The sequence below is a fragment of the Giraffa tippelskirchi genome, chromosome 3 (genome assembly GCF_054371585.1).
Source record: "Giraffa tippelskirchi isolate mGirTip1 chromosome 3, T2T-mGirTip1v1.2.pri, whole genome shotgun sequence".
NCBI lineage: Eukaryota > Metazoa > Chordata > Mammalia > Artiodactyla > Giraffidae > Giraffa > Giraffa tippelskirchi.
The window spans coordinates 55,532,772-55,555,816 of NC_137277.1; the positions used below are offsets into that span (position 1 = coordinate 55,532,772).

At 40.0% G+C, this 23,045-nt stretch overlaps 1 protein-coding gene and 1 long non-coding RNA gene across 6 annotated transcripts in view; one reads left to right on the forward strand and one right to left on the reverse strand.

Moving 5' to 3' along the window:
* ANKFN1 (ankyrin repeat and fibronectin type III domain containing 1) overlaps positions 1-23,045 on the reverse strand; it is a 487,980-nt gene that overhangs the window by 37,597 nt on the left and 427,338 nt on the right. For all 4 annotated transcript variants that reach the window (XM_081585328.1, XM_081585331.1, XM_081585330.1 and 1 more), the window contains 3 exons: positions 12,754-12,920; positions 9,781-9,931; positions 8,084-8,252 (listed from right to left, as the gene is read on the reverse strand). In XM_081585328.1, coding sequence (XP_081441454.1) covers positions 8,084-8,252; positions 9,781-9,931; positions 12,754-12,920 — 487 coding nt within the window. The remainder of the gene's footprint in view (positions 1-8,083; positions 8,253-9,780; positions 9,932-12,753; positions 12,921-23,045) is intronic.
* The window catches only part of LOC145543536 (uncharacterized), a 252,141-nt gene that overhangs the window by 23,864 nt on the left and 205,232 nt on the right, over positions 1-23,045 (forward strand). The window contains exon 2 of one of the 2 annotated variants that reach the window (XR_014080771.1): positions 19,359-19,446. The exons of the other annotated variant lie outside the window; for it this stretch is intronic. This is a non-coding gene — a long non-coding RNA (uncharacterized LOC145543536). The remainder of the gene's footprint in view (positions 1-19,358; positions 19,447-23,045) is intronic. 2 annotated transcript variants of the gene reach the window in all.

Here is a 23,045-nt window from a genome sequence, read left to right on the forward strand (position 1 = left end):
ATTCTTTGAGGGTAAAAACCATATCTCCTATTAACTTTTATTTCCTCAAAACCTGAATACTATAACTTCTCAAGTTAAGTCAAGTGTTAGTTGCTCAGTTGTGTCTGATTCTTTGTAATCCCATGGGCTGTAGCCTGCCAGGCTCCTTTGTCCATGGGATTTTCCAGGGAAGAATACTGGAGTGGATTGCGATTCCCTTCTCCAGGGGATCTTTCTGACCCAGGGATCAAACCCAGGTCTCCTGCACTGCAGGCAGATTCTGTGATTTGAGCCACCAGGGAAGCCAACTTCTCAGTTAAGGTTTATTGCCTGAATGCACAACAAAATGTGTGCCCTGATCTGAAGAGAGCAGACCTTTATTCCAAAGTCTCCTTTTCCCCTCTATTCTCTTTCCTCAAGGTGCATTTGATTTTCAACTCTTTCAAAAGGTATATTTCAAGTCTGTGATATTTACTGGCTTCTCTACAGGAAAGAGTCACTGTTACTTTTCAGCTTACTCTTGACCCTTGTAGCTCCCTGAATGTGTCTTTATGCCTTTCAAGGAGGAATTATATCCTGTTTGCACTTGATAGATGTCCTCTCTTGGCTGAAGAGTGAAGAGAGTGAAGTGTCTCACAGTCTGCCTTTCCAAACCAAGTTGCAAAAAAAAAAAAAAAAATCAGCTTTTTTTCCTTCTTTCTAAAATATGACTGGAAGATAGTGAGAGGCACTGAAGAATTTCTTTAGAGGAAATGCTATCAGTCCCATCTGAATTCTAGAACGCCAGGGTGTCCACAACTCTCTCTTGCTGCGTCTCTTTGTGGTCAGAGCCTTGGATCAGTGGGTGGTCTCACAGCGCCCACACGGCCCGCGCCACCCGCCACAGTGAGCTACGAGGACCTTCCAATGACAAGGACAGTGCTTCAGTTTCCCACTCTAGTGGTTTTTATCCGGAGCCTTTAATGTTACTTTAACAAATGTGACTTTAACATAGTCTTTTGTGGTTTAGCAATGATACATTTGGTAGCCATCACTGAGAAGGGGAGGATAAACTGGAAGCTTCTAATTTTTTTCCTAATGTGAATCACATGCATTTTGCAGGCAAAATGGTATAAAGATACAAAAATGCATTATCCCAGACCGCATAATTTGTTAGTAATTTACAAACGAAGACTAATTTTCTGCGGTGTTTTCTCTGCCTTTTTTCTTTATAGGATAGTGACGGACTAAAATGCCATCAGCACCGACAGTGGAAGTCAGATTAGGGGTACTGTAGGGTGGAGAGTACTCAGGCTTAGGCGCAAGACAGAACTGGAGTTGAATTATACTTCTACCACTTACTACTTTCATAATAGGCATATAACCCCAGGGAGCCTCAGTTTCTTAACATATCTAAGGCAAGGATAATAATGTCTACCTAGGATAAAGCAACATAATAATAAAGTGCCTAGACAGCATGTGGCACATATCAGATGCAAAATGAATTTTTGTTCATATCCTTACCCCGTCCCCCTGGGAAGAATGAGGCATTTAGTAGTTTGAATATTAGAACAGGATTGAGGTTAGAATATTTTTCCTAAAGATCTCTTACTCAATAGGGTCCTAATCAGTCTGAGCCACATAGCCTAGTCTGGAAGCTAAGGAACCAACAAGATTACCTCTAAGGGTCAGTTTAGTTCTATGGTTCTTTGCCAAGGTATCAGAAAGAACCTGGGCGTAAGATGCCTCTCTAAAGATTCCTGGTAGTGAATGAGTTGACAGTTGGAATTCAGGAATGGTATCCTAAATCATGAAAAATGGGCATTAGGAATGAGGGTTGGGACGGTGCCATTTCTTATAAGCTTGTGGCCTGGATTCCATTAGGCTCAATGCCTGGATATCCCACAGGCACCTCAAACAAAACTCATCATTTGTCAAACTGAACTAACTCATCATCTCTCCCCTCCCCCAAACCTGTTCCTCCCCTCTTATTTCCTGTTTCTGTAGATGGCAGCGTTATCCATGTCAGTACCGTATTCAGACTCTGTGGCTCCTCCATCTTTCTCTTCAACCACATTAAATCAGTCACAAAGTCCTATTGATTTTAACTTCTAAATTCCTCTTGCCCCTGCCTTCTCTTCTGTTCCCCTGCTGTGGCAGTCTCCGTCTGAGTTCTTATCAATGCCCACCTGGGCCGGTCTCTTAACTGTCTCATTGCCTCTAGGCTCAGCCCTTTTCTTGTTGTCCCGCAATCCACAGAGTTGTTAAAACCCAGTCAGTTCAGTTCAGTTCAGTTCAGTCCAGTCGCTCAGTCGTGTCCGACTCTTTGCGACCCGATGGATCGTAGCACACCAGGCCTCCCTGTCCATCGCCAACGCCCGGAGTCTACCCAAACCCATGTCCATCGAGTCGGTGATGCCATCCAACCATCTCATCCTCTGTCAGCCCCTTCTCCTCCCGCCCCCAATCCTTTCCAGCATCAGAGTCTTTTCCAATGAGTCAGCTCTTCACGTGAGGTGGCCAAAGTATTGGAGCTTCAGCTTCAACATCAGTCCTTCCAATGAACAACCAGGACTGATCTCCCCTAGGATGGACTGGTTGGATGTTCTTACAGTCCAACGGACTCTCAAGAGTCTTCTCCAACACCACAGTTCAAAAGCATCAATTCTTCGGCGCTCAGCTTTCTTTATAGTCCAACTCTCACATCCATACATGACTACTGGAAAAACCATAGCCTTGACTAGATGGACCTTTGTTGGCAAAGCAATGTTTCTGCTTTTAAATATGCTATCTAGGTTGGTTATAACCTTCCTTTCAAGGAGTAAGCGTCTTTTAATTTCATGGCTGCAATCACCATCAGCAGTGATTTTGGAGCCCCCCCCAAAAAGTCTGACACTGTTTCCACTGTTTCCCCATCTACTTCCCATGAAGTGATGGAACCAGATGCCATGATCTTAGTTTTCTGAACGTTGAGCTTTAAGCCAACTTTTTCACTCTCCTCTTTCACTTTCATCAAGAGGCTCTTTAGCTCTTCTTCACTTTCTGCCATAAGGGTGGTGTCATCTGCACATCTGAGGTTATTGATATTTCTCCTGGCAATCTTGATTCCAGCTTGTGTTTCTTCCAGCTCAGCATTTCTCATGATGTACTCTGCATATAAGTTAAATAAGCAGGGTGACAATATACAGCCTTGACGTACTCCTTTTCCTATTTGGAACCAGTCTGTTGTTCCATGTCCAGTTCTAACTGTTGCTTCCTGACCTGCATACAGGTTTCTCAAGAGACAGGTCAGATTGTCTGGTATTCCCATCTCTTTAAGAATTTTCCACAGTTTTTTGTGATCCACACAGTCAAAGGCTTTGGCATAGTCAATAAAGCAGAAATAGATGTTTTTCTGGAACTCTCTTGCTTTTTCGATGATCCAGTGGATGTTGGCAATTTGATCCCTGGTTCCTCTGCCTTTTCTAAAACCAGCTTGAACATCTGGAAGTTCACGGTTCACGTATTGCTGACGCCTGGCTTGGAGAAGTTTGAGCATTACTTTACTAGTGTGTGAGATGAGTGCAATTGTGCAGTAGTTTGAGCTAATACCATATTATTCTTTTCCTTAAAAATTTTTAATGACTCCTTATTGCTTATAGAATAAAGTCTAACTGCTTTAGGGTGGCTTAGCCCTTCATGCTTTTTCCTTTTTTCAATTTTAGTTTTGTCTCCCGTCAACACTTGCTCACATGCCTTAAGCATCTGTCACAATGAGCTACTCAGAGTGTACTTAAGTGAGATGCATTTTCCTAGGTCTCCAAGCCTTTGTGCCTGCTTTTCCTTCTGCTTACAGTGATTTCCTTTCCTGGTCTACCTTTTTGTTTTTCTGAATGTTTGCTTATACTTCAAAGTCTATCTTAAATCTTATCTCTGTAAGAAAGGATTAAGTGTTTTTCCTCTGAAATTCAGCAACCGACCTCTCACAGAAGAATTTTCATTGTATTGGGACTATTCGTATAGATAATATCCCCCACTGGGTTCTAGGCTTCCAGTGGGCAGATTATGTCCTATTAATGTCTATGTGTCCAGCCCTAGCATAGTACTTGGCATATAGTGGAAACTTAGAAATGTTTGTTGAATGAAGCGTGTGGCTGAACACTGAAGTATAAAATGCATACCAGGCTTCAAACTGGTTTTAAAAATTTCCCAGTTTCTTAATCTTGCTCATTGAGTCAGTCAAAATCTTAGAGCCAATGATACTGATAAAAGTCAGCTTTTCTCTTCATAGGCCTATGGTCAATTGTGACTGCCCATGGGGTCAGGGCAGGGCGACCTCCTCAGTATAGGCAAGTCCTCAAGAGGCCACATCACAGGGCAGTTTCTAAGGGCTTTTCCTTTTATTTCTGGGGCAGCATAAATAGTGACCTTGCTGTCCCCCAGGTACATACTTGATAACTGCAGAGGAGTGCATCCTGTTCCTCTCCAAAGGGTTGGGAATATCAGCCCTCAAGCTGTGGGGGGCAGTGGGTCTACAATTATATAACTTTGTCCCAGCTCAACCCTGCTCATGGAATCTCACAGCATCCTCCTGTATGATGGTCTCTCTCCCCCACCGGTAATCCTAGGAAGGAATACCCTATGGGACTACCCTATTCTGCAGAGCTTATATTAAAAGTTACTTATATTAAAGATTATATTAAAAAGTTATTCTACTCGAAAATCTCCACTGGATTTCCAACACACTTAAAATAAAATCCAAAGTCCTTATTATGATCTATGAAGCCATGAATGATCTTCTAATCCTGACCTTTTGATATCATTTCCTATCTTTGTTGCTCTTGCTTACCTACATTCCATCTATACTGATCTCTCAGCCAAGCACACTCTTACTCTAAGGCCTTTGCACCTGCTATTTTCATTTCATGGAAATCTCTCATCTCCGCTCAAATTATCTTCTTCAGAGAGGCCTTTCCTTGTCATCTTATACAAAAGCGCAGTTCCTGTCTCTTCAGTCTAGTCTTTTATCCTGATTTATTTTTGTTTCTGGCTCTCATTACTGTCTGACATTTCCAATATTACTGTTTGTTGATTGGTTTACTATTTGTCTCCCCCACTGGAGTATTATTAGCTCCATGAGGAGTTTGTTCACTCATTTTTCAATGCCTGGAAGAGTGCCTGACACATAGGAGTTGTTTTACTTGCTAAATTTTAGTCACTAAGTTGTGTCTGACTCTTTTGTGACCCCATGGACTATAGCCTGCTAGTCTCCTTTGTCCATGGGATTTCCCCAGGCAAGAATACTGGAGTGGGTTGCCATTTCCTTCTCCAGGGGATCTTCCTGACCCAGGGATTGAACCCGTGTCTCCTGCATTGGCAGGAGGATTCTTTACCACTTAGCCACTTAGGAAGCGTGGCACATAGTAGGTTACTTAATAAATATTTATTGATGAATTAATGAAGAAATGAGTGAAGAGAGGAAATTGTAGAATGGAGAGTAATAGAGGTAGGATAAAGTGTGGTTGCCCAAGGATAGTGTGTAAGCCTCCCAGAAAGAAAGATAGGATGCTTCCAGGCCTTCATTCTCCAGGGTCTTGGGAGTCATGTTATATTATGATTGATACTAAATCATCGATTATTCCCACCCAGGCCACTGAAACATTGAGAAATGAGCCTCATGTATTTTTGCCTGTAATCATGGAACAGTATGGCCTTTTTACGTAGAATGGGCTCTCAGTTCACTCTCCAATAAAGGATTTTCTTTAGTTCTTTTCTCTGTCATTTATCTATCCATGGGAAATCACTCACTTTCATGGCTTCATCTGTTATCAGTAGACTGTGGCCAAGTTTCTGTTTTGTAACCAACTTTGTCTCCTGCATTTTTACTGCCAGTTGTATATGTCCACTTGGATGTTGAATTAACACCTGCAGACTCAACATATGTGCATGCTCAGTCATGTCTGACTCTTTGGGACCCCAGGAACTATAGCCCGCCAGGCTCCTCTGTCCATTGAATTTTCCAGGCAAGAATACTGAAGCACATTTCCATTTCCTACTCCAAGGGAAATCTTCCCAACCCAGAGATCAAAACCCCATCTCCTGCATTGGCAGGTGGATTCTTTACCACTGAGCTCAAGATATTCAGAGCTAAAAGCATCATATTCTTCCCCAAAGCATTTTCTTTTCTGATTTCATTATGTCTGGTAATGGTAGCAATATCCTCACAGTCTTTGAAACTAAAAACCATGGGGGTGCTTAGAAGTCTCTAAGCTTTGCCTTTTCTCATTCAAACAGCTGTCCAGTCTTGTCGATTACTTCCAGTGTTTCTTACATCTATACTTGTTTCCTTTTTTTTTTTCTACTTTAGCATCAAAATATTATTATAACCTCTGAACTATCTCCCCAACCCTGCTTTCAATTCATCTTAAGCATATTCCTCAGCCTGATTCTTAAAATACTGCCAAATATGGCTACAACTTGTCTGTAAAGGTTTATGTCTACTATTTCCTCAGGTCATTTCTCAAATCTAGCTAAACTGGACCACTTGTTCTTTTTCTGATTCTTTCTGAGTTCTTCTATTATGTCTTTGCTCATTCTGCTCCCTTTGACAAAAGAGATTTCACTATCCTTGTTTTTAGCATCCAGTCCATTCTTTAACACCTACAACAAATAGCCTCTCTCCAAGGTGGCCTTCTGATACCGTCTTTAAGAAAATGTGCTTTCATTTCTTTTTTTCAGTATCACTTAAGATTTAAGCACATTATACATATTTTAAAAATTAATTTGGGTCTTTATTTTACTCTTACCACTGTACTAAAAAGCCCCTTGAGGGCAGAGTCTTTGTCTTAACTCATTTCATAATCTCCACAGTAGACACCTGATGTGTATATATGGACGTGAATTGAAATACTTTGACTCAAACTATGTTTTGTAATAGCAGTGCAGTTATAGCCTAGACTAAAAATGTTCACTAAATGGTCACATTCACATTCAGGCATCTTGGAAGTGGTATGACCAATATTATCAATCATTTGGCACAGAAAAGGTACAGGAAAGTTAAATGATTGCCAGTGCCACACAATCGAGGACCCAGTACCCTCAAGTCTCAGTCTGCAAGTCTGATTCAGGCTTCTCTTAATAACTCTCCCTCCTCTGGCAAATAACAATTGCTGTTCATCAGCTTTTAAGCATGTAAACTCCTTGGAGCAAGGGAAACTGGGAGACTATCCATTTATCCTCAAGAGATAAATTCAAATTCAGATGCCCGGGTCTCAAAATGAAACATCAGGCAGTTGCCTTGTCTCTTTGTAAATCTGGTAGCTGGGGAGCAATCCAAAGAGAGGCTGCCTTCACTGAACTTCATTTCACCCACCCATTCACTCCTACTCCCACAAATCCTACAGTCCATTTGAACTGATGGAACTCTTGTTAATTGCCTCTTATTGGCCTGTTACAAGATGAAACATGGGGAGGAGACAAAGCCTCCCTATTCACATTTTCAGTGGGCAGCAGGGATCTCTGTAAAAATAGAGAATCTGCGGCCCAGGCTACCCATTTTTGAAAGTCAGGATGAGATCTTCCACCATTGAGAATCCCATATTATAATCACAATATTGCATCCTGGGAGACCCTGTCAATTTCTCAAATGGTCTGTTAGAAATTTAGAGTCTATTTAATAAATGAGTACTACTTAAAGTTACAGGCCTTTTTCTGCTTTAAAGTGATACACACTTTACATTTTAATTTCAGTTTTTTTCCCAGTTGGAGGAAAGAGGGGGCAGGAAGAGGGGGAGAGAGGAAAAAAAGAAAGAGAAGGGACAGTGCTTTTCATGAAAACATCAGTTCTTATATTTAAGCTTTAGGAAAGCAAGGGGGAGGTAAGAACTGCAGCCTGATAACTGAACTTTCTGTTTAGAAGTCCCTCCTCTCCATTGGGCTTTAGCTAAGTTTCAGTAATTATTGCTCAGGCACATAGTCTTGGAGCTTGCTTTCTCTCAGACTTGTACACAGTTCTAGGAAGGGTTGTTGCCAAAGCCATCATGTGATTTATTGACCCTCCACTGGGACAAGGGGGAACAGATATAACTTTGTGATTTTATTATAAGGAGGCTGGGTTAATATTTCTAGGTGAAACAAGCTACTATACCAAGTTCAAACATCTGAAGAGGGAGGTTAAGAAACCCTGAGTGTGGGGTGTAAGGATTATTCTGTCCTGGGGCTGTACAGACGTCGTCTGAGGCAGGGAGCAGGAGAAGAAAGGACACATTGTGACCCATTTCCAACACCTCCTGTGTGTAGAGGCGGAAGTTCCTTGCCTGCAGAGGGACACGCGAGGAGGAAAAATAGGAGAGTTACAACATGGCACTTACATAAACAACACCAAACTGGCATAAAACATCTAACAAAATTACATGACTTTAAGCTTGGAATTTTTATACAACATAAATATTAGGGTTCAGTCCATTTAATAATGCTATATAAAATCAAGATTTAAGGCAGTAATGTTCCACATAAACTCTGAAAACAACATTTATGCTTCTTATAAAAGCAGAAAATGATTGCGTTCTGTGGGCTTTTCAAAATGATGAATATAATTACATGAAGCAACAAAAATGGATTGAATTAAAAATCCACTAGTTTCAATTTAAGTTGGTTAAGGGGGGAAAATGTAGTTTCTGGCCAAGGACTGAGAAAATTTTACAAGTACCAAAAAAAAAAATGCTGTATGTACTGTTAGGCTGTTGGGCAGGCTGCTCCCAATGTGTGCGTGGCCCAGGAGTCACCAGTGAAACATGAGCTGCTTCAGACCCGCTAAGCCCAAGAAACCCTTTAACGGTATCTACTGTCAGAAGTTGAGCTGGTATTTTTTTTTTTTTTCTCCTCCTGAGTATATGGCCACCCCTGGAATAATCCAGTTAACTCCCCTAGTGTCTTTATAGCATCTTGTGCAATTTATTCTTTTTCAGCGTTAGCTGTTTCGGACTAGCTTTGCAACATTGACTTGTAATCAAAGCAGTACCCTAATGTAAGAACACTCTTGGAGTCTTTAATCTATCCTCTTGTCTCCTTGGGTCAGAGGCCAATTCAGGTTGTCTCTCTGTTATTTAAAGAGAGCCAGTCACTCCTGTGACAGTCTCCCTGTTTGCAGGCTAAACTTGGCTTATTTTACTTGTGTGTATAGGAATAGTATGTGTGTGTTTTGAATGGAGAGAGATGGTAAATGTAGATCAAAAAGAAGAGAATCCAGTGCTACCTGATATTAGCTCACTAGACAGAGCCTAGTAAACCTTTACTGTTGTCTTCTATGCCAACAGTTTCTTTTTTTAAAGTTGCTTATTAGTGGAGGTAAGATTTACACATTCGGACTTAGACAAGACAGTAATTTTGACAGCAAATTTTCTGTTTGTGGGAAAATAGCATGGAACAACCTTGGCCACTGCTCTAGATTTATACTACCAGTAATCTTCTATTCTTAAGGAAATCATTTGCAAACTAACTATACACTTATTTATTTACTTCGCTTGCTTCATGCTCTCCTGATGCTAAGACTTGATGTCTTTCAGGGTGGGTTAGCTAATTTTTCCTTGTTTGACCAGACCACAATAAAGTGGGGTCTGGGAACTTTGGAAGACATCAACATGGAAGAGAGAGTAAAGGTACAGAAGTGTACTCAGTGTCCATGTATAGGCATCAGATTGAAAATGTGCATGTGTGTGCAAAGCGACACGTAAATCAATGAACAAAATGTATATATGTGTATTTTTTCACCTCTTGAGTTTTACACCATAATGCAGTTTCCATGAGTCACAAAAAGAAGATAAAAATAATGGTAAAGACTAGTACCTGATGTAGAGGTATATTGATCTGCTTAAGGAGAGCTTTCACTGCCATCTGGAGCTCGTAGAAGAACAATTGCATGGGGCAGTCAGAAGTATGATCCACACTTTCCATAGATTCAGAGCCAGAAAGCTTTTGGACCCATTCCCACTCCTCTCTGTATGTTGAGTCAAGTTAAAATTAGAAATATAACAAAAGTTCAGAACACAGCTCAGAACATTTTTAGTGTATATGTCCAGAACCTGAATAACCAATTTTTGGTGGTCAAAACTTGATGCAATTCATGAAATTTGAACTTTTTGCCACCCAAATAGAGCTTAAAATGAGCTCTTTTCAAGTTTATTTCACCTATCAAACCACACATACCTCAGAACAGCAGGTCTGATTTGTAATGAATCAGTTTTTGAGATTGGAGCTTTGAAATATTTTGAAATAATTTTTCTTTCCCTGAAGATCCCCTGTAAGTTCTAAGACCCTACATTTTACCACCGGGGCATCTGCTGGTTAATTCAGCAGTTGGGTAACCACAGGACTCTGGTCCAACTCAGGCAAGAAACCACATGGCACATTTCAACCCTGGCCTGTTGTAATCGTGGGTACTATTTTGGTTTCTTTTCCCTTTCCAAAAGCTTGAGGAGAATCACAAACAGGAACACCAGACAATTCCAATAAAAGGGGTCAGGGGACACACATCACTGATTCTGTCCTCTTTTCAAACCAGTCATCTGCGTCTTTATTCTGCATGCTCTACCATCCTTCCTAATGAACTTTTCCAAATGTTCTGCAGAAAGGAAGGGAAAAGAAAGGAGGTGGGAGGAAAGCGCATCTGATTTGTCCCCCAAAAGCTGCTCTTCAAAAAGGTCTTGAAAAGATCAAGGGAAATACCTCTCGGGCGACATTGTTTCTATAAGGTATTTTAGCACAAGTCTCTAAACAGATTCATTTGGCTTATTTGCTCCTGACTGCAAGGAGAAGCAATATGCTCTCAGAAGCAGGCTAGGGAGGAAAGGAAAGCCCTGTTGTTTTGGGATGGAAAGGGAGGAGGTGCTAACATGTGTTCCCACCCTCGTGAAAATCCTCTGAGGGCTCTCCCTGATGGGTTGTAGTCACCGGGGCTCCAAGCTGTGAGCCAGAAAATGGAATTGATTGTGACATAAGCTTTGCATCGGATACACTCTCTTTTAACCAACTCCCCTCTTAGAAAAGTTTCTGTTTTCATGATATCAGTTTCATTTCAATTCCCACACTGGAAAAGACTATGGAAAAATATACCCTTTGTCTCAATAAGAGGAAAAAAAATGAAAATTAAATCCCGCTTCAATCTGGGCATACTGTTGGCTTCACAAATAACTGAAATCTTTGAGAACCTGCTTGGGAACTATATCTTTTCTTCCATCACTGATACTGAACTAAATGAGGGATTCTGACTAGCATAAGTATGCACAAAATCTAAAGGACCACATTGCTAAAATAATATCTGTAATCAAATTAGAAAATAAATTACCAGGGGGAATACCATTAAACATCTACCACTAACTAATCAGTTTAGCCTTTAAGGATGAGGGAGGTGGAACTGGCACAATGAAGACTACTGGAATCTTTTGTAGAAATGAAACTTGGATCCTTGGCAAATGGAAATTAGTTGGTACAACCACTAAAAGATAGAATCTAAACCTTTAAGACACAAATCTAGAAAATGGATGAAAGTAACCATTGCAGAAGCAACCCACAAATGAGCCTCTTGGGAAGGCCTGAGGTAACTACTGCTGATTGTATAAGTGGCCACCAGATGGCAGACTTAAAGTCTAGGTGTGTCTGATAAGGGAAAGAAGAGAATATGGCAGCTAGCGAGTGCTCTAAAGAGCTCGTGCATCATCATCATCTCCTCCACTGTCATGAAGGAATATTTAATATATATTGTGAGACACTATAGTTAATAAGTCCTTCACACTTTAGGGACCAGATTTTAAATGACCAAATTAGAGTCTTCTTTGGTTAAGCAAATTTGTAGGTGCAACTAGAATGATCTAAATTGTACACTGAAGCCTGACAAACCGTTTTTCAAGTTCTTTTTCTTTTCTTATCTAGTCTTTCCTTTCCTTTTTGTGTTGAGCACAATTCAGTTCATTTTAGTAGACTTTCATAGGCCTGCTAGAGGGCTAGTTGTAAAGCTGGATCAGATTACAAAGATTGGGCAACTTTTCCAAAGTTAACAGGGTAATTCACCATAATGCCAAACCATAGAGCAGTTTCCAGAAACTCGGGCCTTGTTACTTCTTTTCTTCCCTAGAGAACCATATAGAGCATAGGAAACATACGAAGTCCTTAGGTCTGGGGATTAGGAGTGGGAAGAATGAGAGTAGGGAGGGTCCTTTAAGATTATGGGGAAATCAGTTACTCTACTAGAACCAATTCACTCAAGTGATTTTTTAAAATATGACTTTTTAGGTTATGGAGAAAAGATTTTGGAAATAAAAGTGTTGAAAGAAAAGGGCATCTGTTCACTAACCTGAATGTCAGTGGTTGCAGAGAGGAAAGGGAAAGGATAGCATCCTCTTTAAATGGGTGCACTCCTTATCCTAATGTTAAAACTGAGCTATGCCTTTAACGGTAATGAACCTGCCTGCAATGTGGGAGACCTGGCTTTGATCCCTGAGTTGGGAAGATCCCCTGGAGAAGGGCGTGGCAACCCTCTCCAGTATTCTTGCCTGGAGAATTCCATGGACAGAGGAGCCTGACAGGCTATGAAGTCCATAAAGTCGCAAAGAGTCGGACACAACTGAGCGACTAACACTTTCACTTTCCTTACCCTAATGTTAAAGCCGAGCTATGCCTTTGCCCCAGTGTGCTGGCCCCTGAAGACATCTCGTCATAAAAACTTCACCTGGAAGTCACATTTCAGTTTCCTTCTGGCACATCAAACCCATCACTTGAACCATTGTTTCATCACAAGAAAAATCCAAACTTCTTATAGCTTACTTGGAAATGTTATAGTTTTCACGGATCTTCACATGACAGAGAATGTTAGGCAGCTTTTTGGTAACAAGAACTTTGATCTGGTCCACAGAGCTACACAGCTTTAGGTAACCCAGATATAATCCAGGAGAGAGACGCTGATGACTTCTTTTGTGATAGGCGAGAATATCCTGTAGGATGAAAAATGAAACAAAAAATACATTAAAAGACAATCTCTTTTCATTTCTTAGGCCCACCGTGTCATGAATTAAAGGAGCTGTAGCTAAGTGATTAGTTAGAAACCTTGGATATCACCATCATGACTGTTGAGAATGTTTTGGTGGTACAGCCATCTTAACCGTCAGGAGAATTAGCCTCCAAGTCAGGTAGGCAGTCAGTAATATTTTCTGCATGCTTATTTTCCTCAGACTTCTGCTCCACAAGTAGATGTGTGAGTTGTGATTTGGAATGGGCTGGTGGTGGTAGAAGAAGACACTAAAGAAAAATAGAATTCGTAATTTCTATTCTTGGAGGGTTTATTGTTTAGCTGGGGCATACTTGTAAGTGTAAAAACTGATAAAGCAGTATAGAAAAGCCTCATTATTTCAGGATAATTGGTGTCAGGAAAAGGATCAAAATTTTATAGTAAGTAGGAAAAAAAAGAGAATTTGATTGATTATCTTGAAAAATGAAACAAGTAATAGCAATATATCTTATTAACATTTGAGTTATAATTGTTCACTACTAAGTTGTATGATAGCTGGAGTGCTGTGCCTAATATTTGACGTCACAATGTGATCATGAACAGGATAATTTTCGCAAGAGGATTTGAAGGCTCCATATATTTTTTTCTCTGGTGTAAAAAAATTGATCTTCAAGTCAATCTCTTACATGATCCTTGTTCCTTATGTGTTCTTCAGTTGTTAACTAGCCTACCTCTGCTAAATTCTCAATTGTCAGTAGCTTTGCATGTTATTTGATTAGGTCTCCATGTCTTCATCAGCTTCACAAAATTTTGTAACTTTTACAAGATTTTAAAGTTTACCTTGTGATAGATTTGCATTGAATTTGCCTTGTATTGTCCCATCACACTATTCCATAGGCAGCAGAGACTGAATGAAGTTGGGGCAACAAGAAATGCCAACTTACTAAGGTTGTGACTTTTGCTTCTCCACATGACTGCAGGAACTCAGATAATACATATTTGTTGATATAGATACTCCCTTTCTCCAATATCAGTAGGTAAGACTTTGTATACATTTGGGCAGTGTGGTGGTGAAAAAAGTAGGCATTATGACTCAGGAGACTGATTCTAAGAGAATGATTCCTATATGCCAGAGTTTATCCTGTTTTCAAAGGGGGTAAAAAAGAGGGAATTAATGCTACCTCTAGGAAGGAAAAAAGAAGAGGAAAAGTATTTAGAATGGTACAGAATTTAGTATGGAACAGAAATGTATGAAGGAGTGACCCCTCCTCTGTAGAATGAACCATTTGTAGCATCTAATATTGGCTTCCCTCCTGCCTACAATGCAGGAGATCTGGGTTCAGTCCCTAAGTTGGGAAGATTCCCTGGAGAAGGGAATGGCTACCTACTCCATTATTCTTGCAGTGAGAATAACATATGTTATTTTGTATTGTCTTCTTTGTCCCAACCTTATCAAACATACTGAGTTTCAGGTACTATAGGAGACATTGGGGTTTCAGGTGAACCTAATATAATGCCTACTTTTAAAGAGGTTAAGAAAAACAGGTAAGTAAAGGAATGATTACAATATACTGAAACCAGTTTATAATAGAGGCAATGTAGGCATACAGAGGAAGGTGTATTTAACTTATATTTTTCTTCTTTTATATTGTTTGGTTGAACTAGACTATGAAATTAATGGCAGGGCTTTTTTTTTCTTTTATTGCTGTTTCTTTAGTACCCAGTACTATTTCTGCATATAACAGGTATGCCACATGTAGCAATCAGGCCTTATCCTTAAAACAGCATGTATGAGAAAAGCAGAAGAGGGACAAAATAAGAATGATCACAATTGGAAGGAGGATGTAACTAGCATTATAGAAAAGCAAATAAGTAACTCTTATGATGCATGGCAAAAAATAGACTTGAAAAATTTAACTTCATGATTAAGAAGGAAGGAACTCTTATATCAGGTGATTGATAAGGCTGAATTTTTTCATCTTCTCTCTTCAGAGCAGATCGCAGATAGTTAAACTAGAGGAAGTTCAGTCAAGGTGAAATTTTGAGAAATGAACAGGTAATCAACGAGAAAGAAACAATTAATGAGAGAAAGAAAAATGAAAGTATTCACATCAGCAGAATTTGATGACATGCACCCTAGGGGTACTTTGTGTACAAGCAGATGTGGCCACAAACCCACAGGTCATTATTTTTGAGAAGTAATGGAGAACTGGAAAAGTCCCTAAAGACTGGAAAAGGGCAAATATGCCTATCTTTGAAATAGGAAGGGGAGAAACACAGAATGATCCTAGTAATTAAATACCACCAACTTATTGATCTTTGGGAAGAATGAGAGTGAACTATCAAGCAATCAATTTGCAGTCACTAGGAAACCCTGAGATGCTAAATAGGAGTCAACATGGTTTTGTGATGGGCAAATCATAGGGACAACTTTAATTTCTAATAGCGAAAGAACAGGATCCATAGACCAGGGAGAGGTCTCCAGTATAATCTGTAAGCTGAATATCAGGGTTGAAGATTCGTGGATGATGGGGATAGTATGGTGATATTAGGACATACTGAGTGATGGCACAGTGGAGACTGGTCTTGAGAGCCAGTCTGTTCAGCATATTTATTGATGTTCCTGACAAATAAAGAATGTGTGTATCAAATTTGTGGGTCCCAAATTTGGTGTGGTTTTGATTTTCTGGAAAATAGTAATAAAGCTCTGAATGACCCTATGCATTGGAAAAATAAGCCTATCACAATTAGGGTTGAAACTTAATAAGAAAATGTGCTTGTAAAGACCCAAACCCAAGAGTAAAAGTATAGGATGGGTATGAGTATAAGAAAAAACATGTGGGGTCAGAACTGACCACAAAGAAAGTGTGAGTTAGGAACATACTGTGGTTACGCAAAAAACAGTATCACTTGGGAATGGAGGAATTCACTCTTTCATTCAATTCTGTAATGACTATTACTGAGCATCTACTATATGTTTTCCTGCCTTTACGTAGTCATTTATCCTTCATTAGTCAGAATGTTTTTGGAGCCTGTGAAATGCATGGGAAGAGAAAGAGCTGTCCTATTCACATGATTTGAGGTACACTTTCTAGTGCCTCCTGAGTGAGTGAGTGCAAGTCGCTCAGTCGTGTCCGACTCTTTGCGACCTCATGGACTATACAGTCCATGGAATCCTCCAGGCCAGACTACTAGAGTGGGTAGCCTTTCCCTTCTCCAGGGGATCTTCCCAACCCAGGGATTGAACCCAGGTCTCCCACCTTGCAGGCAGATTCTTTACCAGCTGAGTCACCAGGGAAGCCAGAAAGGCCTCCTAAGCCAAATAAAATGCCTATGGGTTTATATATTGCCTGATCTGAGCTCTAATCTGCATTTCTAGTCTCTACTTCCACTACAGTCCTCTTGTGTCTCTTACCTCCAGCCAAAATGGATTGCTTTTCCCTTCCTCATATATAGCCTAATCTCTCTTCTTTGATTCTTTATTGGTTCATGAATTCACTCATTCTGCCAACTTTCATTGAGTATCTAGAGGAGGAAATGGCAACCTACTCCAGTATTCTTGCCTGGAAAATCCCACGGACAGAGGAGCCTGGTGGGCTACAGTCCATGGGGTGGCAAAGAGTCGGACGTGACTGAGCACACACACTACTACTACTGTGTATCAGGCATTATGCTAGGATGTTAATGACATCAAGATCAATAGGACATGATCCTTCCTTTCATGGAACTCATATTTCAGTTTGTGAGAGTGACATGTAAATTTTTCTTAGCCTGGTATGATGAAGGTTTTGTAATGTCCGTTGTGGATGCAAGGGAGGGTGGGATCTACTTTTCCAGCTTTCACCCTCGTTTCTTTTTTAACCATGCCCTCTATTTAATTATATATTTAATTCCTTCCTTCATCCCTCCTTTTCTGTCTTCCTTCCTTTCTTCTTCCCTTCCTCTCTTCTTCTGTTTTTTTTTCTAACTTCCCTCCCCCCACCATCTTTCTCTTTTTTTCTCTACCTTGTGAACTTACACTTCACAGCTCAGCCAAATGTCACCTCTTCTACAAAGCCTTCCCTGATATTTCCAGGTAGAATTAATAGTTACTTTGTCTGTGTTTTCATAGTACACTGTTTGTGCTGCTATCAGACTCTGGTTTAATTCTGCCTTGTATTACCTTGATTTGTTTACATGTCTGTCTCCCTCCCTTGACTGAACTCCTTGAAAGCAAGGACCTTGACTTAATCATTTGTTTTTTCTATAGCACCTAGAAGAGTTCCTGGCACATAGTTGGTGCTGAAAAAATGTTTATTAAATATGAAGTGAGAGGCCCAGATGTAGTGGGGGTCTGGGGCTGGATCTTGGGGAGAGAACATGTTGTGCTGGTACAGAGGAAGGGGATATCATCTTCTCTTCATTGATCAGATATCCAGAGAGCTTGTTAGAGGAGCAACATTAGTTGCTTTTCAATTAACTTTTGTTTTGTTGGATAAGGCATGGAAGCTGAATTGTCCAGGGTTAGCAGAGGTCATAAAATGGTGGCCAGTGGCCCAAGATTATACAGGCTGCCAAGAATGTAAAGTTTCTGAATTATTTTCTAACTTTTAAAAAATAAAGTGATTTTATCCAAAATTCTGGACTTTTGACTTCTCTTTAAAAACTGAAAAATATTTCAACATTGGGACCACTTTCTTCCACTGCAGTTAGCTGAGGCTGAATAGGGCTGTTCTTCAGATGAGACAAGGGCTCTCTAGATTACTGTAGTCTTTATTACTTCCACTTTTTTATACTGAGATATAACTCATATACCATAAAATTCAGCCTTTTAAAGTATGAAATTCAGCAGTTTTTTACTAAAGTCACAAGGTTGTGCAAATTATCAGCACTATCTAATTCCAGATTATTTTCATCATTCCGGAGAGAATCCTTGCATTAATTAGCTGTCATTCCCCAGTCCCTCCTCTTCCTGCCTCTGGAACCACTCATCTACTTTCTGTCTCTATGGATTTGCCTACACTGGGTATTTAATTGTGTAGCACTTTGTGGCTGGCTTTTTTAACTTAGCATAATGTTTTCATCCATGTTAGCATGGATCAACACTTCATTCATTTTATGGCTGAATAATATCCCATTGTACGAATGCACCACTTTTGTTTATCCATTTACCAGTTATTGGACGTTTAGGTTGTATTCACTCTTTGGCTGTTGTGAGTACTTCTGCTCTGAACACTGATGAACAAGTTTTTGTGTGACCCCAGTTGTTTCTTATACCCAGTCCAATTGACTCATTTCCATTAATCTTCCTGATTTCAATAGTTTTAAACCCCTATGTTAGGTGTATGCAGGAAAATAGCAGAAAAGGACAGAAGAAATAGTTGGTCCTGAGCAGCTCAGGTGTAAAAAGAAGATACTGGGTGCCTGCAGGTGACAGGAAATGCCTAAGGAGAACAAGAGAAGGAGAGCAGGGACAGGAGAAGATACAGGCAAGCTTCATCACAGCTTCTCTAGGACCACAGTTTGAAAAAGGGTCTAGAGAAAAAGAGGGGGAAGACGAGGAAAGCATCCCTGCAGATGGGAAGAGCACCAGGCTAGGAGTCAGAAGACTTGTGTCCTAGGCCCACAGGCTGATTTTTGGCTGGTATGACCTTAGGGAGTTACTTCCCTGAAATCCATAGCTTCATTTATGAATTGGACACAGGTTTCCCACTCAACCTCACTGGGTTTTCACGAGGGTTAAATAGATGTGACAAAGTGTTATCAACTTTAAAGTACAAGCATGAGAGATTAATCTTCAGAAAAATACTTCACCTGTGAGGTTTCTAGTTATTGAAGTGACCCTTGAAGATTATGGTCAGAGAAACTCAGCACTTGAGAGGGGTCTTTCTGATGGAAATACGGTTGACCCTTAAACAACATGGGTTTGTATTGTGTGAGTGTACTTATCCATGGATTTCAATAAATATGCAAAAATATATGTGTAGAACAATGTGTACACTTGTATTATACAACACTTGTATTGAAGTGGATAGCCTGTCCTTGCATAGGCATAAGGTGAGTAATATTTAATGCAAAATTAGTAATGTTTTAGTTTTCTTACTGGTTTATAACTTTGCTTTCAAAGAATTACATTATCACATAGTATGTTTCCTCTCTCGTAATTGGAGAAACTGCCTATCAGCCTATCATCACAATAGATTTCTTAAAAAAGGAACAGGGTTTCCAATACTGTACTATGAATGTGACTGTAATACTGTATGCCATAAAAATTTCATGACCATTCATTAGCCTATAGGCTAGGCTACTGTGAAACAATTGGATCGATTAGGCTACCACAAAGCAATCATACTGCTGCTTCTTTATTATCAATTTGTGAATCATTATACCTAATAAATAAATATGAATTTATTTTTCACATTACCTTTTCATTTTTGATGTCTAGCAAGGACAGGAAAGCCTGGCATGCTGCAGTCCGTGGGGTCTCAAAGTCGGACGTGACTGAGCAACTGAACAACAACAGTTTGTGATAGGTATAACATCTACAGTGTTTTGTATAAGACAGTATTTTAATAGGTACTGACAGAGGATTCATCTTGTAAAGAGATGACATCAATTTATGGTATTGATAAATACAGTATAGTACTGTAAGTGTATTTTCTCTTATGATTTTTTAAATAGTATTTTCTTTTCTTGATCTTATTATAAGAATATACTGTATAATACATATAAAATATGTGTTAATCAATTATTTATGTTATTGGTAAAGCTTCTGGTCAGTGATGGGTATTAGTTGTTAACTTTTGGAAGAGTCAAAAGTTATATGTGAATTCACTGCTGGAGGTGGGCTTATCAGCACCCCTAACTTCTGTGATGTTTGTTCAAGGGTCAGCTGTGCTTTCACTGCCAGTTACTTTGCTCAGGGGAATTCTAACTTGTCTGTACTACCTCCCTTTTCCTTCCCAGGAAAGTGTGGGAAGGATTTCTTTTCCCTTCCAGATACTCGAGAGAGGCCTATTATGAAGGTCCGATACTTGAGAGGGTCAGGCATTTGAATGGGTTAGACCCTGGGAGTTCCCTGGGGCCCTAAAGCATTAGTACATTAGTTGTGGGCCCAGATTTTGTTAAAGCCCTTATCTGTTTTGAAAATTCCATTGTGGATCACACAGTCTTTATTTTTAGTCTAAATTTATACAGTTTTTCCTTACTATTTATGTAAAGGAGAGGAAGTAGTGAAATACTCCAAGGGTTGAATGAACTGCTACCTAAGGTCTCCTGGGAGAGTAGGGATGAGGAGGAGATGAACTAGGTGTGCCCTGAGGAGAACCTAGTATTGGTCGGATTTTTCTGAGTAGAGAAATAATAAAAATAACTAACAGCTCAGCTATTTAGAATACAAAACGATGATGCTGTTAAAGTGCTGCACTCAGTATGTCAGCAAATTTGGAAAACTCTACAGTGGCCATATGACTGGAAAAGGTCAGTTTTCATTCCAATCCCAAAGAAGGACAATGACAAAGAATGTTCAAACTACCACACAATTGCACTCATTTCACAAGCTAGCAAGGTTATGTTTAAAATCCTTCAACCTAGGCTTCAGTAGTATGTGAACCAAGATCTTTCAGATGTACAAGCTGAGTTTCAAAGAGGCAGAGGAACCAGAGATCAAATTGCCAATATTCATTGGATTATAGAAAAAACAAAGGAATTCCAGAAAAAACATCTACTTCTGCTTCATTGACTATGTTAAAACCTTTGACTGTGTGGATCACAACAAACTGGAAAATTCTTGAGAGAGGGGAATACCAGACCACCTTACCTGTCTCCTGAGAAACCTGTATTCAGGTCAAGAAGCAATGGTTGGAGCCAGACATGGAACAATAGACTGGTCCAAAATCGGGAAAGCTGTACAACAAGACTGTATATTGTCACCCTGTTCATTTAACTTGTATGCGGAGTACATCATTTGAAATGCTGGACTGGATGACTCACAAGCTGGAATCAAGATTGCCGGGAGAAATATCAACAACAATATGCAGGTGATACCACTCTAATGGCAGAAAGTGAAGAGGAACTAAAGAGTCTTTTGAGGGTGAAAGAAGAAAGTGAAAAAGAGGAGAGTAAAAAAGCTGACTTAAAACTCAACTTTAAAAAAACTAAGATCATGGCATTTGATGTCATCACTTCATAGCAAATAGAAGGGGAAAAAGTGGAAACAATGGCAGATTTTATTTCCTTGGGCTCAAAAATCACTGTGGATGGTGACTGCAGCCATAAAATTAAATGACTCTTGCTCCTTGGAAGGAAAGCTATGAGAAACCTAGACAGTGTATTAAAAAGTAGAGATATCACTTTGCCAACAAAGGTTTGTCTAATCAAAGCTATGGTTTTTTCCAGTAATCATGTACGGATGTGAGAGTTGGACCATAAAGGAAGGGAGCACTGAAGAATTGATGCTTTTGTATTGTGGTGCTGGAGAAGACTCTTGAGAGTCCCTTGGACAGCAAGGAGATCAAACCAATCAATCCTAAAGGAAATCAATCCTGAATATTTGTTGGAGGGTCTGAGGCTGAAGCTTCAACGCTTTGGCCACCTGGTACAAAGAGCTGACTCATTGAAAAAGACTCTGATGCTGGGAAAGATAGAAGGCAAAAAGAGAAGGGGGTGACAGAGGATGAGACGGTTAGAAAGCATCACTGACTTAATGGACATGAATTTGAGCAAACTCCAGAAGACAGTGAGGGACAGGGTAGCCTGTTGTGCTGCAGTCTGTGGGGTCACAAAGAGATACAACTTAGTGACTGATCAATAACAACAACAACAATATTTACTAAGCATTCACTTTGTGGTGTTCTTCTAATGGTTTATATACTTAACTCATTTAATCCTCATTAGAGACCCATGAAGCAGGTTTTATTTGCAGAAGAGGAAGGACAGGAGGTAAGAAATTAAATAACTTGTTGTAGTGACATAAAAAAGGTGGAGTCAAGATTCATACTGTCAGCCTTATTCCATAGAAGTGCCTCAGAATGTGGTGTGATATAGCAGAAAGAAACTCAGGCTTCCAATCAGAAGGCCTAGTGGTCATCACTCTAGTGACCCTAAGAAAAAAGAATGGTCTGTGGCCTGTAATTGTGGGAATTATCCAGCCTCCTTTGGTCAAATCCAAGATCTATCTCTATGTTGAATTGGTGGGGCTACCTCCTAACGTAATTAAATGTTAAGTCTAAGAGTGATTACCCTAGTGATTTTATTCACCCATTTCCTCTTTAGTGTGAGACCTGTGTGGGAAGGAGGGGAGAGAGAAAAAGTAGAAGGAGGAAAAAGGAGAGTAGGGGGTGGGTGGGAATGACATCAAGCAGGAATGTGCCAGTCAGCGGGGGTAAATTTTCCACTTGGATCTGTGTGGAAACCTGATCTTGCCTCTATTTTTGGTCTCCTTCTCTAACAACTTTTTGCCAGATTGGAATTTTTCTGCACCTGTAACATATTTTTAATGTAATAAGTCTAGGAGAAACCAGGTATATTATATCATGCTGGGGCCTGTGATGTGTTTCGTTTCTAGGAGCAAAGGTAGCCCAGCCTCCAGTTTATCCCTATAAGGGATTAGTGTATTAGTCACCCTGTAAAAGCTCAATTTATTATGATTTTTTAAATGTTTCTTTTAGCACTTACTTATAAAAGGTGAAAGGGGAACCACGAATGTGTCTGTGTTCCCTGCTCCCAGCTACACCTACACACACACACACCCCGTCACTCTCTATAAATTTCATATGAACCCAATTCCATGAAACCAAATCCAGAGGTATTGGCTTTGACCAGTTAGTTTACCTTTGCTGCGATGGACTTTATCCTGGTCTGGGCCAGAGGAGTATAGAAAGGTGAGATTATTGTACTAGCCACCCCTCAGTGGAGGATGGACCTAAGTCAGCAGGTGAGTGGTTTAGCTGTTTAGGGTGATCATGTGGGGTTACTGGGTCAAGACTTAGGTTTGGCTTGTGAGAGTGAGCCCTTTCCCATTATTCCAGGTTGGCCATCTTGTGGATATATGCCATTGGTTATGTAGGCCTTAAGGCAGTTGTTTCTCCTAGCTTTACCATACAACTGGAGAGCTCTACAGAACTCGTTCTCA